This window comes from Lissotriton vulgaris, chromosome 1_1, assembly GCF_964263255.1.
Source record: "Lissotriton vulgaris chromosome 1_1, aLisVul1.2, whole genome shotgun sequence".
In the NCBI taxonomy this organism is placed as follows: Eukaryota; Metazoa; Chordata; class Amphibia; order Caudata; family Salamandridae; genus Lissotriton; species Lissotriton vulgaris.
This window is the reverse complement of record NC_141685.1, coordinates 293,720,073-293,734,714: the sequence shown is the minus strand read 5'-3', so window position 1 is coordinate 293,734,714 and position 14,642 is coordinate 293,720,073. Positions and strand designations below refer to the sequence as shown.

The 14,642-nt window shown below is 44.7% G+C and overlaps 1 protein-coding gene across 1 annotated transcript in view; it reads left to right on the top strand.

The window, feature by feature from the left end:
• The window catches only part of ATP6V0B (ATPase H+ transporting V0 subunit b), a 141,821-nt gene that overhangs the window by 114,389 nt on the left and 12,790 nt on the right, over nt 1-14,642 (top strand). The window contains exons 6-7 of the mRNA XM_086952328.1: nt 7,403-7,454; nt 11,887-12,077. Of these exons, the coding sequence (XP_086808454.1) occupies nt 7,403-7,454; nt 11,887-12,077 (243 nt within the window). The remainder of the gene's footprint in view (nt 1-7,402; nt 7,455-11,886; nt 12,078-14,642) is intronic.

Sequence of the window (14,642 nt, the reverse complement as noted above, 5' to 3'; positions counted from 1 at the left end):
TATCATCTGCATAAGATGTTAGCCGTATTCCATGTGCCTTTATTACCCTCGCTAAGTCCGCTACATAAATGTTAAATAGCATGGGACTTAGCGAGGAACCTTGTGGAACTCCACAAGGGAGTGCAGAAGTGGGTGAATAGAAATCTCCCAGCCTTAGTCTGGGTACGGTCTGCCAGGAAAGATGAGATGAGAACCTTGGCCAGACCGCTTATGCCCAGAGCTGTGACACGGTCGACTAGGGTGGCATGGTCGACCGTGTCAAAAGCCGCTGACAAATCCAAAAGGATGAGGACAGCCGCCCCCCCCCGATCCATGATCGCCCTGATCTCGTCAGAGGCCTTAATCAGGGCGGGCTCTGTCCCATGCCCTTTCCTGAAGCCAAACTGCGTTTCATCGAAGTTGGTAGGTATCAACGAACTCTGAAAGCTGTCTATTCATCATAGATTCGCATACTTTGGCGGCGAAGGGTAGACACGCAATGGGTCTATAGCTGACGACGGCTGTGGGGTCTAGGGAGGGTTTTTTCAGAAGGGGTTTTATAACCGCCTTCTTCCATATACTAGGAAATTGGCCTGTCTGAAATGCAGTGTTGCAGATCTCCATAAGGGGGCGTGAGATCACCTCTGTGAGTTTTTGCATCACAGAAGGAGGGCAAGGGTCCAAAGGGGAACCCGATTTAGTGGTTGAGATGAGTGATAACGTCATCAAGTGAGGCAGGTGTAAAACATAAGAAAGTCGTAATTGTAATGAGAAGGTGCCTCTTTCACATTACCACCTCTGTGTTCAGTTTTGATATCCCCTTCAAATGAAGCATATATATCTGCCACCTTAGTGGTGAAGAAGGTGGATAAATCATTACAAAAGGTCTGTGAGGGCTCTACCCCAGGGCCAGAGGGGGGGGTGGACAGGGTCGTAACAACGGAGAACAGCTCTCTGGCAGAGTTGGCAGCGGTTTCAATTTGTGCCGAAAAAAAGACCGTTTTTTGGGCCACAATTGCCTTTTTGTAAGTCATAAGGGCATCTTTATAAATTTGTCTGGCTACGGGGCAGTAAGCTTTCCTCCAGCGCCTTTCTAGATTCCTACAATGTTGGCGATGGAGTCTTAAGTCTTCATTATACCAGGCAGCCGAGGAGATGCTCTGTTGGGTCTCGTGAGTTTCTCCGGGGCCACTAGATCGGCGGCACTTCGGATCCAATCTTGGAAATCTGTAGCTGATAATGCTGAAGGATTTCCTCCCTGAGGATGGGAGGAGGCAAGGGAATCTAGCATCTGAGGAATGTCAGCGTCTTTCCAAGCACGCGTCCCCACCCTAGTTCGGGGTCTCGGAAGTGAAGGATGTAGGGCCCGTATATTTTGCTGAAATATAATAGCCCTGTGGTCTGACCACGTGATGGGAATAATGTCCAGCACAGAAATGTCAGGATCATTGGTGAACAGACCATCAAGGGTATGTCCAGCTCGATGTGTAATGCCCTTAACTAATTGGTGAAGTCCTAGATTAGAGAGGTCAGTCGTTAGTTGAATTGTATCAGAATTATCCTTCTCTTCCAAATGGAAATTAAAATCTCCAAGTATCGTGTAGTTTTCTGAGCCGACAACATTGTCATTTAGGTCAGAGAGAGTGGAGAGAAAGGCGCTACGAGGGCCAGGGGGTCGGTATAATATTATACCCTTTAGGGCTTGCTTGGGGTTAATGTTAATCGCAAAGGCAGCTGACTCACAATTAGCAGAATTTATAGGGTCGAGTGTGGTCCGGTATTTGTCCTTGTAAATAATTGCAAGGCCACCACCTCTTCCTATGGGCCTATCATGTCTAGCAACGCTATATCCATCTGGGATAGCGTCGCAAAAATCCGGACCTGAGCCGGCATCTGCCCATGTCTCAGTAGCGAACAGTAAATCTAGGTTATGAGCGATGATAAACTCCTTGATGTGAAAACTGTGGCAAGAAAGTGAGCGCGTGTTGATAAGCGCGGCTCGACAGCCATGCGGAGGAGCATTGTCTGGAGCGTGTGACGAGACATAATTAGGATCTAGATGGGCTAGAGGGTGGGAATGAGGAAGTTGGTAGCAGCAGCCTGGACAGGGGGGGGGGACTAGTGTCCCTCCCAGCAGTGAGAGAGACGGGGGTACAATCCTGATGAGTTTTACCAGGATTCAGCTCTCTTAAGTGGAGGGATGAGTACAGCAGTCGGGAGCCAGGGGTTATGGCCCAGGGCCGTGTCCGGCCGCGGACGGGCGCAGACGGGCTTGGCTTTGGCGCGGCTTCGGCGCGCGCCCGCTGCGCCAGCCCGCTGCGCCGTCTGTTATTAGTGCTCATTTATAGGCTGTGAGGAGGGTGGGAGGCCAGCGCGACTAGAGCGCAGCCCCAGCCCACACCCAAGATGGCGCCCGCCGCCGCCTGCAATCAATCAAAGCGGCTAGGCTGGCGAAGGAAAGGTGAGATAGCGTGGAGAGGGGTGTTAGAGTGCCTCTGACTAATTCCCAATTACTCTGATAGAATTAAAATGCCCCCAGAAAGATTTTTCAGCACGATTTAAAAATTACGTTAAAAACGAGTGCAGTCACATTTAAAAACAGCAATGAAAGGTACTGGTCTCAGGTAGCTCGCAGCCCTAGTGCTCACACAGGGAGAGCTCAGAAAGGCAGCGAACGACTGAGAAACGGCCAGCTAAGTAGTCTGGGAGGGCGGGAGGCCAGCGCGACTAGAGCGCAGCCCCAGCCCACACCCAAGATGGCGCCCGCCGCCGCCTGCAATCAATCAAAGCGGCTAGGCTGGCGAAGGAAAGGTGAGATAGCGTGGAGAGGGGTGTTAGAGTGCCTCTGACTAATTCCCAATTACTCTATTGCTCGATACATTACATTACATCTTGGGCGACTACACTCATGTACCACATCACCCTGCCATACCCAAGGGCGTGCCCCTACTCGCCAAATGAGGCATAATCATTTGGTTAACAGTTTGGACAGATATGTGTTGTACGCCCGCTCTTATGGAATTATTGGAGTCTGTTGCCTATTGTTTTTTTTGATTGTTTAACTGAGTTCTTCTGTCATGTTGTGTGCGTGAATCTGCGATTGAAAAGGTTCCCTTACCCGCACCAGGCACAAGCCTACATGCAAACTCTCCATTCACCACTATGCACCACTCCCCAAGATCATCTCCCAATATACTAATGATCTCCACTAATATATACACCGGGGCCTTCACACACTTGCACGCAGATGTTCTATTTACTCCTGCCTTAAGAGCCATTGAGCCCACATTGCTTTCCTGCAAGAAACACACTTGACACTCCCCGTAGTAGCCAGAAGCCAGACTCCAAAGACGTTGGCGGGGCAGCTGTTCGCCACCTGCTATATACACTATGTGCACGGGGTGCTCAAATGTGTTAAACTGGGGACACCCTTTGCAGTGGAAGAAACTGCCATAGACATAGAGGGGTGATACGTCCTAGTGAAAGGTCATCTGGACTGACTACATATACTCTTGGGCTCAATATATGCACCAAACTTTGGCCAAGCCACATTTCTTGATACCATATCTAATAAAGTATCCTGCTGGTATGGGTTACCGTGGTTAATAGGTGTATATTTTAACTGCGTTGTTGATCCAGCACTGGATCGCTAGTTTCCTCCGCTCTCAGGGACACCCATGGTTCTAGCAGCAAAGGCGCTCTACGAATGGCTGGAGCACTGGCAGTTGGTAGACGTCTGGTGACATTATCACCCCACAGATGGAATATACTCTTACTACTCGGGCTCACACCAAATGCATGTTAGGCTCAACAAATTAGTGTACACTTATCCTATTGCCTTGTCTGTGACTAGGACCGAATATATGGGCAGGACCCACTCTGACCTCAACCCACAATTTTTGAAAATAACATAGGATGCTGATGGTCTGCAACCAGAGATAACGGAAGCCTCTCTGTTGTGAGAAGCTTTGAGATCTGCCGTAATCCCCTATTTTTAAGGACAACTATGTCACAGCGCCCTTGCGCCTCTTAGAGTAGGATGCTTTTAAAATAGTGATTTAGGGGCACTGCTTAAGTACACAATCTGGTTTACGCATATCTATCGAAGCAGACCTTAAGTGAGTAGAAAACAGCTTCTCACGGAAGGAACCTGAGCTGTAGATGCTGCAGCTGCAATATGCCAGCTAGCGAAACAACTGGCGGAACATAAATCCCCATTGGAAAGGCTTAAGTACTTTAAATTACACTGAGCATTCCGCACGTACGCTACAGCTGACCGAACTTGGCGACTACTGGACTGGATCGTGCGTCAGGAAGAATTCCGGAGACCCATTGTGACGCTCCACTCATCCAGTGGCCTGTTACTCTACGTGCAAAAGTAGATACATGCAGAACTAACGCAATACTGTTCAGAGTTCTATATATCGATCGTCAACTGAGGCCACCCCAGACCAAATTTGTTAATTCCTATCTTCACTAGAGATACCGTGGCTCACCCCTGAGCAACAATTGGAGCTGGATGAGCTGATCACTCAAGAAGAAATTCTGTCCAGTGTCCGGGCCCTCGCTACTGGGAAGACTCCGGGCCCTCGCTACTGGGAAGACTCCGGGCCCTGACGGGCTGCCAACTGAATTTTATAAATCGTATGCTACATTGCTTGCATCACAGTTAAAACGTTTGTATGAAGAAGCATTATCGACTTATTTTCACCATTTCCGGATCCCAACGTGAGGCCCTGCTTGTCTCCCTCCCTAAACCTGACAAAGACCCGATGGAACTTGGATCTTTCTGAATGCTTGCATTGATCAAAACGGGTCACAAAATCCTGGTGAGGATTTTGGTGGCCTGTCGAGCTCCATTTGTTCCGTTTTTGGTACATCCAGATCAAAACAGATTTGTGCCAGCTCGGGGCACCGCCTTCAGTCTCAGTTACTTCTTCCTCCTGGGCTCGAACCAGATGCCTAGTGTTGGATCTTAAGAAGGCTTTTGATTTGTTGGAATGGCCGTTCTTATACAAAACACCACATACATATGGTCTCAAAGTGCTTTTCACACAATTAATAAAACTAGTATATGCACAGCCCCTCATTAGGGTAAAAACTGGCCTGCTAATATCTGAATTGGTACAGATTGGCCGCGGCACCTGACGAGGATGCCCTTTCTCTGGCATTCTCTCTGGCTATTCGACTGCTAGCTGCAGAATTCCGCAGGAGGGGCACTAACTGGGGCGATTGCTTGCTGTATCTCTCTGTATGCAGATGATTTACTTGTACACCTCCAGGATGTCCGCAGTGTAAATGAAATGTAAATGTACAGGAATTTATATAGCGCAAATCACCGAGCGGTTTCTAAGCGCTTGCTTACGGAACCCGTCCTGGTATTCCCCTGTGAGATAACCCCTGCAGGGTATCCGCAAGGTGAAAGCCAGGCATCCCGCCGCGAGGGGCCGTTGTGGAGATTAAGCAAGCTATTGCCCAGAGTTGCAGAGTGTGAACCCGTGAATAGAGTAGGCACCGGAGCGAGAATTGTCGAGTCCATGAACATTTTTGGACTCAAGACCCCGCCGAGCCGGGAATTGAACCCTGGTCCCGGGCTGACCTCTGCTTCCAGGTCTGCCTCCTCTAACCAGTGAGCCACACTTCTCCACTGTGCGTGATAGCCGAAATACTACATCACTTTGCGAGGCTGTCTGGCCTTCGGGTTAACTGGAGGAAGTCCTGCCTCTTTCCTTTCGACCTGGACCCAGGCCTGGTGGGGGTGCAGACCTCCCTCTGGGACATTTTCTGATGCACAACTCGTTACTTGCCATGCTGATACGAGCATGGGTCGACCTGGCAGTGGAACCACACTCACACTTAGTAGTACAGTATTACAGGTCAGGGGGACAGGTAGTCACATTGTACAATGGTTAACTGCTACTTTACTGGCACACACAAAACCTTCCACTCACACTCTTACGAACCAAATGGGATGAAGACCACGATCATTCTTGGACAGATAGGGAATGGACAACAATCCTGGCTGGACCCACACACATCCCACAGAATGTGAAGTTTCGTTTCATACAGTTTTATATCGTACATGGAGCATACCTAACACCTGCCAACATAAATCTGTTTTCACCGGACAGACGCTGCTGTGGGTGGAGTGGATCTGCTCCACGTGCTTTGCCCAGCATTACACACATGGGAGGCATGCGTATTGGTTGGTAGCATATGTGTGGGAGAATTATCTAACAAGATAGTTCTTTTCAGGGTTGTTGTAAGTTAGATTCTAATGATCGAGAGGATCTTTTGATCAGGCCGTGGGTGTTCCCTTTGGAATACGTTGGTTTGCTGATAATGCTACACAGTGTTCAGGATTTTGGAAAAGAAAAGCGCATCAGGGTAATCTATTTCTTGATGCTCAAGTCCCTAAAGAGTTTTAAACCCTTGTTGGAGTGAGTAGAAGGAGTCTGTAGTTCAAGATAGTTTTCTTGGATGATGAGAGTGGTAAGTGGCAGGGGATTGCTGCTGGATTCCTTAGCATACAGGGCTGGTGGACCTGTAGATGCCTGGGGTACGATGTGGTCATTGATGGGATCAGATTAGTGGTTCTCGATTTTGACTTCCTCCTGTAGTGGATGCAAGCCATGACTACTACAGCTGCTTCCTGCAGCAATTCTGCAGTATCCCCAACACTTTGGCCAGACATGCAAGCGTCTACATTGTGACCAACTGGACTGGTTTGGCAAGTCTGAAGGAACAGCCAGTGCATATTTTAGGTCTTGAAATATCATAGGATTATTGTTCCTGTGACACGGCCCAAATTTTACAACTCACTTTTAGATTTGTTTTATCAGTACAAACACAACATTGAAACCGGCCCAGTAACTTTACTGTATTTAAAAGTGCTTAGATGCCTTTCAGTTTAGGATTATTCTGCTATAATTTGCTGTGCCATTTAACACTGCTAAAGTATTGCCATGACAGAAACTCTCAAGGCTTCTGTGTGCAGACCACCAACGCCAAAATGATAGCTGTGAAACAGAATGATGGGTCTTACTTCATTTAATGGGGTCCATTTTTTGTTTTGATATTAGCGTTTATTCTTCTATTCCCACTTTCTATTAGTATTTTTCTTTATCATGTTATTATTTCCGCTTCCGTTGGGGTAAGGGGTCTTAATGGCACGATGTCTCAAACATTTCTCTGTTTGCAAATCCTGCAGAGGAGTTGCAAGGAGTTATGCATTTTGGTTTGATGGCATCCAACGTGAAAAGTTACGCTCCATGGGTTAACTTTGACACACTCCTTCTCCATGTGGTTTGAGGTATTTGGGGGTGGTGAATTATCAAGGTCTGTTTTAATTAAAGTGAATTTAGTGTTTAATTATGCTTGGCCCACGTGCTTATACCGGATATGTGTTTTTTCTTTCTTTCAGAACTTCTCGGGAACTACTCCGGAGACAATTGGAGCTAAAAACTACCATGCAGGTAGGTACAGTATTTATAGATGGCCCCATGAGCAAATATTTCAGTAAGTCTGCAGTGGTTGTGTGCTTGGAAAGTGGTAATAGTATTATCAAAAGGAAGGTGGCTTGAGGTAGTCTAGCCTAGAACAGTCTGCTCTGTTGGCATGTGGCTCTGTTTTTATTGTTTGTGTAATGAGTGAGGGATATTCTCTAACAGGTTAGGAGTTTAGCTACGGCGTTAGCGGCTCCATCATTTTAGAGCTATGTAGTATGTTAATGCTCTGCACCACTACTTTTTCAAAGCTATTTATTGGGTAATTATTTGAACGTTCATTGAAATATTAATGTCATAACCATATGTATTCCTCATAAAACAATTGTTAATAAAATAGCTAGTACGTTCACAATATGAAAGTGCTTTTTTCAGAGGATGGAAAACAGGGTTCACCACATTTATGGACTGATCGCTTTACTGCTCTTGCAGCCAGTCAATAACTTTAGTTATTGTATTACACTCTTTATGCACCAATCCCTGTGGCACTGGTCCATATTTTGGATGATTAGGTGCAGGAACGGTAGTGATTGTCTCACTGGTCAGTAATACTACATTCACCCTGGCTTGTGAATTCATTTGGGTCATGTGGCCAGATTTCTTCTACTTGCTACAGAATCAGTAAAATGGTGATTGTCTTGTGTAGTGGCCAAATCCGTTTGCAAGTGCCAATAAATGCAGTTGGAGTGGCAGAGTAATTGTAATACTTGCTCAGTATTCTGCAGAGCCGCACTACCACCAAGCAATTTCCTTCAAAAGAATAGCCCACTCTCTGGGTTTCAGGCACTCATGGCTCCCATTATGCTATCAGAGGGCTCGCATCTGTGAATGGCTTAGAAAGCACACATGTACAGTCAAGGGACGTCACAAACACTGTTGGTTTTATATAACCATTATGCACATCTGGAATCTGAATGCAGCTTCTAAGTAATCTAGGTTCCTAGTTATGCAGTTCTTGCATACTAAAGTAATTGACCCTGACCAATTTATGTAATGATTGATTCTGAAAAGAACAGCTACTTGATCTCTTGTAAATTTTGTATTGATCTCGAGGCCATCCGCTTGTCAGAGCACTTTCTGCTCTGAACCGGTCAACTCTCCTCTCACAAGGTTTTAGATGCACAGACTGGGATGCTATTTGGTTAGAAGATATCATTTTCCACAACCCTTAGAAAGGTTGCCACTACACATACATCTGCAATGTTTATGCCTACAGAGTTGGGGTCTGGCTCACCTGGTATTGAAGCCTGTGACCGCGTTGATTGCCATCTTATAACAACCTTCAGAATCTGTATCGGGGTCTCCATAACCTCTAACTTGGTCTCTGCACATCCGCCTCTGCCAGTAGGTTGACTCACTATCTATGTATGTGAGGCCTTTTGGAAGAATTAGAGGTTGAAGTTCTCTGAATTGTCTCATTGCAAAACCATTCACATTGCATATCGGAGTTTGGAGTGGTCACTGATGCCACAAATGTTTAAAGAGCAGAGATTTTGGAACCAAGAGGTGAATCTGAATAAAACAAAATTATGAGTTGGAGCCCCTAGTTTGACCAGTATCTCTTATGAGAAATAATGCACATTGTTGCTTTCCTCTTTGCATCAAAGTTAACATTCATCCAGTCACGAATGTTTTAAAAACATACCATTCGGACTCTGCAGGTGCCCTGTCCAATCCATTTTTTCCGATCATAAGAGCAAAGTAAGAACTCTGTTTGAGACTTGAAACCGTTCAAAGTCGATGGATTTCCATTGCAGAGGGAAAATCATAGGATCCCGTTGCATTTAGTGTGTTAGAGATGTTCTCCAGAGATGGTGTTGTTTCCACCATCTGCTTGAAAAACAACTGCCTTTATAATACATTTGTTGTAAATGTTTCACTATCTCGCTCTGCAGAGTGTTGTTACACTGGTACATATACAATAGTTGGATTCACTGACTTGTGAAAAGTCCTTTAGGAATCTGGTTTCAAGTGCTCCCACTGGTAAGCATACACACAATCAGATTTTGGGCCACCAAGTGCATTAGCCTTTAAATAAGCATGATTTACCAAATGTTTAATGTTCTAGTGTAATATAGTAATTTAATGTTCAGAAACTGTTTCACAATTGTATTTATTTTACAAATTAATTAATTGTGCGACATTGACCAAATATACATATGTTATGGTGGTGTTTTATAGCTCTTTCTTCCCGCTTTTATAGCAGCCGGTCACATACCTGTGCTCTGTTGCAATCCTAGCTTCATTTGTCTTGAATTTGTGTAAGTTAAGTTTGTCACTGTCCTTCTTTTAGAAATTGTTGTCTCTAAAGCATTTGACATACTGATACCTTCTGTAGCCGCATGCTGAATGATTACTGGAGGAATGTTTTTACATCCTTTTATTCCGCAATTAAATGTTTATGTAGAACATTTGACTACCTTGTAGATACCACAAGCAATTGTAGCGTACTTCACATCTACCTCTAGGAAAGCCTGATTTAATAACTGATGCTCTCACAACCAAGAGACAGAACATTCTCTACGTCATACTCCAAGGGAAGCAGGGACCCTATAACACTGACTTAGAAGAAGGACCCCACTAAAAACTACTCCTTCCTCAAGCCCCGGTGCAAGACCTGTTTGAATTGACTAAAGCGGTACAGACTCGATGCCATTAATGCTCCTCATGCAGAATTATAAAGCAAAAATCACAAATTATTCTATAACCCAAGTGGGCAGCAAAATTGGTAAAGACACCATAATAAAACAGAAAAGGACTTTTATACATTATTTTTGCATATGAAATTTCATAATCTGTAGAATCACTGTGGTGTGACCAAATGTAGTATTTCACCAGCAAATCAGAGCACATCACATTGCATAAACACCTAAGAACTATCCCCAATACATGGTTAATTATTTAGCACCTTTTATGCTACTGTCATTCGGAGATTCTAGAACATAACCAGGTATATGAATAATAATGTGTTTTGAATGAATGGGCTACAATGAATTATCAGAAGGACCCTGGGATGTTTCTGGGTGTGACTGAAAGGTCGTCGAGTGCAGGACAACAATACCAGTGAAAACAAACCAATCCTCTCGGCTTTATTCTGTGCTGCCGAGAGAAGTGGCAGGGGCGGAGAAGTGTAAGTGATGGGTGACTTCTATTTTGAGATAGGTAATGTTTATAATTAAACTGAGGCCTAGTTAACATACATCAGAAAAAACACTTCTACGGAGTATACGGAATTATTTTGAAAAGCATCAGTACTATATTACTGGTGCACAAATAAAATATAAACCCCCAAAAATCTTCTACGCCGGCTTCTCCTCCTTAGACTATCTTGATGCCTGTACTTTATTTTTCTGTATGGCCAGAGCTCTGCTTTTATCCTCCTAGTCTCTTCTCGGTGGTACTTTGACTTTCAGTCTACCAGGGCTTCTCACCTTCGTTGCCGTCATCTGTGGCAAATGGTACCTCCTTTTTCTGAGGCCGCCTCTCTCCAAGCCTATTCGGGGAGGCTGTTCTGGCCACATAGACCCATCATGAGTCCCTGGGGGTGGGCCTAGTGTTTCCTTTTCGTTTTTCCTTGGTCCCTGCTGCTACCGGTGTGGGGGAAATTTTCTTGAGGTGTAAAAGCATGGAATCTCCGACAGTTCCAGGCTGCCCGCTACTCTACTTGCCCTTACTTGTCCAGACTCTGATTCTGCCTTTGTAGTATATCTAATTACAATTCAAGAGATCTTCGTGAAGTGCTGCAGGACCTGGGGTGGAGAATATTTTAGGTCTTCCATCACAAGTATAATTGATAACCAATATCGCAAATAACATATAACCAAGTGTTTATTAATTTCTTAAAGATACATGGATGGGGTTTTTAGATTACTAGTGACTAACTTCCTTCCCTGTTGTGTAACTTAGGTTTCCATATTCTGTGTTTTCTCCTGTTACCAGCACCTGTCCTCTGTTTACCTGGGCTAGTTTGCTTCAACGCTTGAGGAATGCTGACTAGTTTGTGTCCATGCCTTAGGAATGCTGGTGCGTTTGCAAGAAGTATGTGCTAGGGGACATGTTAAACTTTGAGTTAGTGGCTGTGCTCGGTTATTGTAAATTAAAACTGTTCTGAAAAACGTTTAGGACTTGCAGCCCTGTTTGTAGTTCTGAAAGCGTTGATAATCTTTGAAAACAATCTGCGCTAGATCATAAAGTTACCTCTACATGTAACCTGATGAGAAGGGAGACAGCTGAAATCTGTTGAGCCTTATTCAGCTGCATCAGCAGCTTACTATTCTTGTAAAATATTGTATATACCATTCTGTGTAATACTCTCGTTAAAATAGGTAAATAAGTCTATGGTAAAATTGTAGCTTTATGAAACACAACTTACTTTAGACTCACCCTTGTTTTCTTTTTTTAGGCTTCTCGATGTTTGGAGCAGGTCTCACTGTAGGGTTATCCAACCTCTTCTGCGGAGTGTGTGTGGGCATTGTCGGGAGTGGTGCTGCCTTGGCCGATGCCCAGAACGCCAGCCTCTTTGTGAAGATTCTAATTGTAGAAATCTTTGGCAGTGCCATCGGTTTGTTTGGGGTCATTGTGGCCATTCTACAGGTAAGTCTGTCAACATGGCTATCCATTAGTTATGCCCTTTCACTTCTTTTACTAACTTGCCAGTCTTTTCGTTTTATTAGGTTTCAAACTTTAGCAGCACGATCCACTTTTGGTTTGAACAAAAAACTTAAATAGCTAGCAGCGATCTTATTACTATAATCGTTTGTCTGTTCGGGTGTTCTACCAGTGTGTGATACTGCTATCAGAATCAATGGTAGACACTTATCCCACACGTTCTATACATTATGGCACCTCTGTTAGCTTCAACTCTGAGGCGTGTGATATGCTTTCTACATACTTTGTAGCTCATCTTTTAAATGCTGCACACAGTACCTCCTCTTCATGTTGCCCTTGTTCTCTTCCCCTTCTCCCACTCCAATACTTGCCTTTTGGGTCAAACGTTTGCAAACCACATTCTTTTAAGAGTTTCAAGAGTGCCTGTTCTCCCCTGTTTTTAAGCTGTGTAGTCTCGTCTGGCCTCTTTTCCATGTTCTGTAACACTTTGCTTACTTAAGCCCCTTCTCTTTCTGTGGATTGTTAGTTTCCTTCCCATTTATTTTGCACTTGGTCTTTTGTATCCTCTTTTTTTTTTTTTTAATCCAGTTTTGGTGAAGCATGTGTCTCCTGCCGTCTACTGTGTAACAGATGGATGGTTTCACTGTTCCTCAACTGCTGTGGAATACCAGTCACGTCACACAGTTTTGGATCCCTGCTTCCCTTTATTTCACCGTGACGTCCATGTTCTTCTCTGCGCTCTCTTTTTCCAGATTACTAGTACTGAGATTTTCTTGTTTGATGTGGTATAAGGTGCCTTTTGAAATTCTCTTTCACGGGTCACTATGACCCTACCAGGTACCTGGTGTCTCTTATGCCCTACCTGTTTTGTACCCGCTTTACTGTTTTGTACCTTGTCTTTACCCCTGATTTTGCGCAATACTTAGTTACCCTACCAAAAAACGGTCATAAAAGCTTGTCACCTGCTCTACACCTCATGTCTGTAGCTTTTGCCCTGATCCCTTGGTTTAGTGTAGAGTCTCCCAAATTGGAGTGTGTGTGGTTTCTCCTTACCCTCCCATTATAAAGTAGATTGGCTTCTCTCCCAGGTGTGTGTAACTAGTCCCTCCAATTCTCCTCATCCCTTCCTGTGTGTAGGAGCAGCTGGGCCGGTCATTGTGTTCACCCTCAGACCTCTTTGTTCTGTAAGTGGTGTAAGTGCCATCTGACCTCTGAGTTTGTACTGCAAGTTCTTTTCTACTTGATCCTTATAGTAGCATCGAATTGTGCCCTTGGCTCCTCATCGCCTCAATTAATTGAGCAAACTGACAAGTAATCCAGGCATGACCCATCACTTAAACATGTCTCTTCGGCCCAAATACCTGAAGTATTCAAAAAGTGTCAATGGGCACTTTGAAACGCACCATGCAAGTGCTCTCATTCAAGCATTAAAGTAATCGTTTGAGCCAGTAGGGTTGCAGGCTTGACTACTGTGATGCCAATTGAATGGAGAACCACAGCAAAGTGCAAGTTTAAACTGCAGGTAGTCAACATTAGATAACATAGGTATCTAGTTGAGTTATGATGAGATTGTAATATATTAAGAGTCTGCTGGGTTAATCCTCCTGCTATACAATGGACTTTGTCAGCCAGCCCTTGAGATCAGTGTACTGTATTGAAAGAAGCGTTGGAGTTGCATGAATAGGTTGACCTATGCCTGCAGTATGTTGTGTCCATCAATGTTAGATGAACATGTGAAAATAAAATAAAAAGAATTTTATAAAAAGAAAAACAGGAGGTCGCCCAGAATGCTGGTTTAGGGAGATTGGGACAAGTCCACATGCCAGTAGGCCTACATTTGATTGACTGGCTCATCCAGGACTACTTGCAAGTGGTGTTTGCTGTTGACAAGCTTACCTTAAACATGGACTCTCTTTGAGCAGGCAAATCTCTTCCTCGACGTATCGTATGCTGACCTAAAACTCTTACGAATCTGTGCATTCACAAGAGACGTCCTGTTTTGAGGTGGCGAGAACTTTCAAAATCAACAATAGAAGTTGCTACTCAGGGTTTGTAGTTTGCAGGTTGACAAAGCATCTAGAGACGGTCTGGTGGCAGCGACCTATAGAAAAGCACACCGCTTCCTTTCTTGGCCAGTCTATATCATGATAAAGGTATGCACAAAATGGAGCTGCTGTTCTTAAATAGCAGTTGGATGTTGTAGAGGGGTTTTGACTGACAGTCTACATTTATTTTAAGTGTGTGTACACAGTGTGAGTTACTTTGATGGACGTTGTTATCCTAGCCGAGTAGCAGCACTGCTGAATGTATGCTTCAAAGTCTGCTTTTTTCGGTCGAGGACCGGAAATGCTGGCTTGCCAGCTTCCGGGAGGAGATCGTATGCTGTGTAGTAGACAGTTTAGTCCCGCCTCTCAGCTCCGTTCGCTTCCATTGGCTGGCTTCCTAAACAGAGGCCAGCCATTGAAAGAGAAGTGAGTCATTCCAAACAAGCCCCGTCTTTTTCGGATTTGGGGGCGTCATTTTTGCTGTTCTTTAGCTCGTGACGTTGTC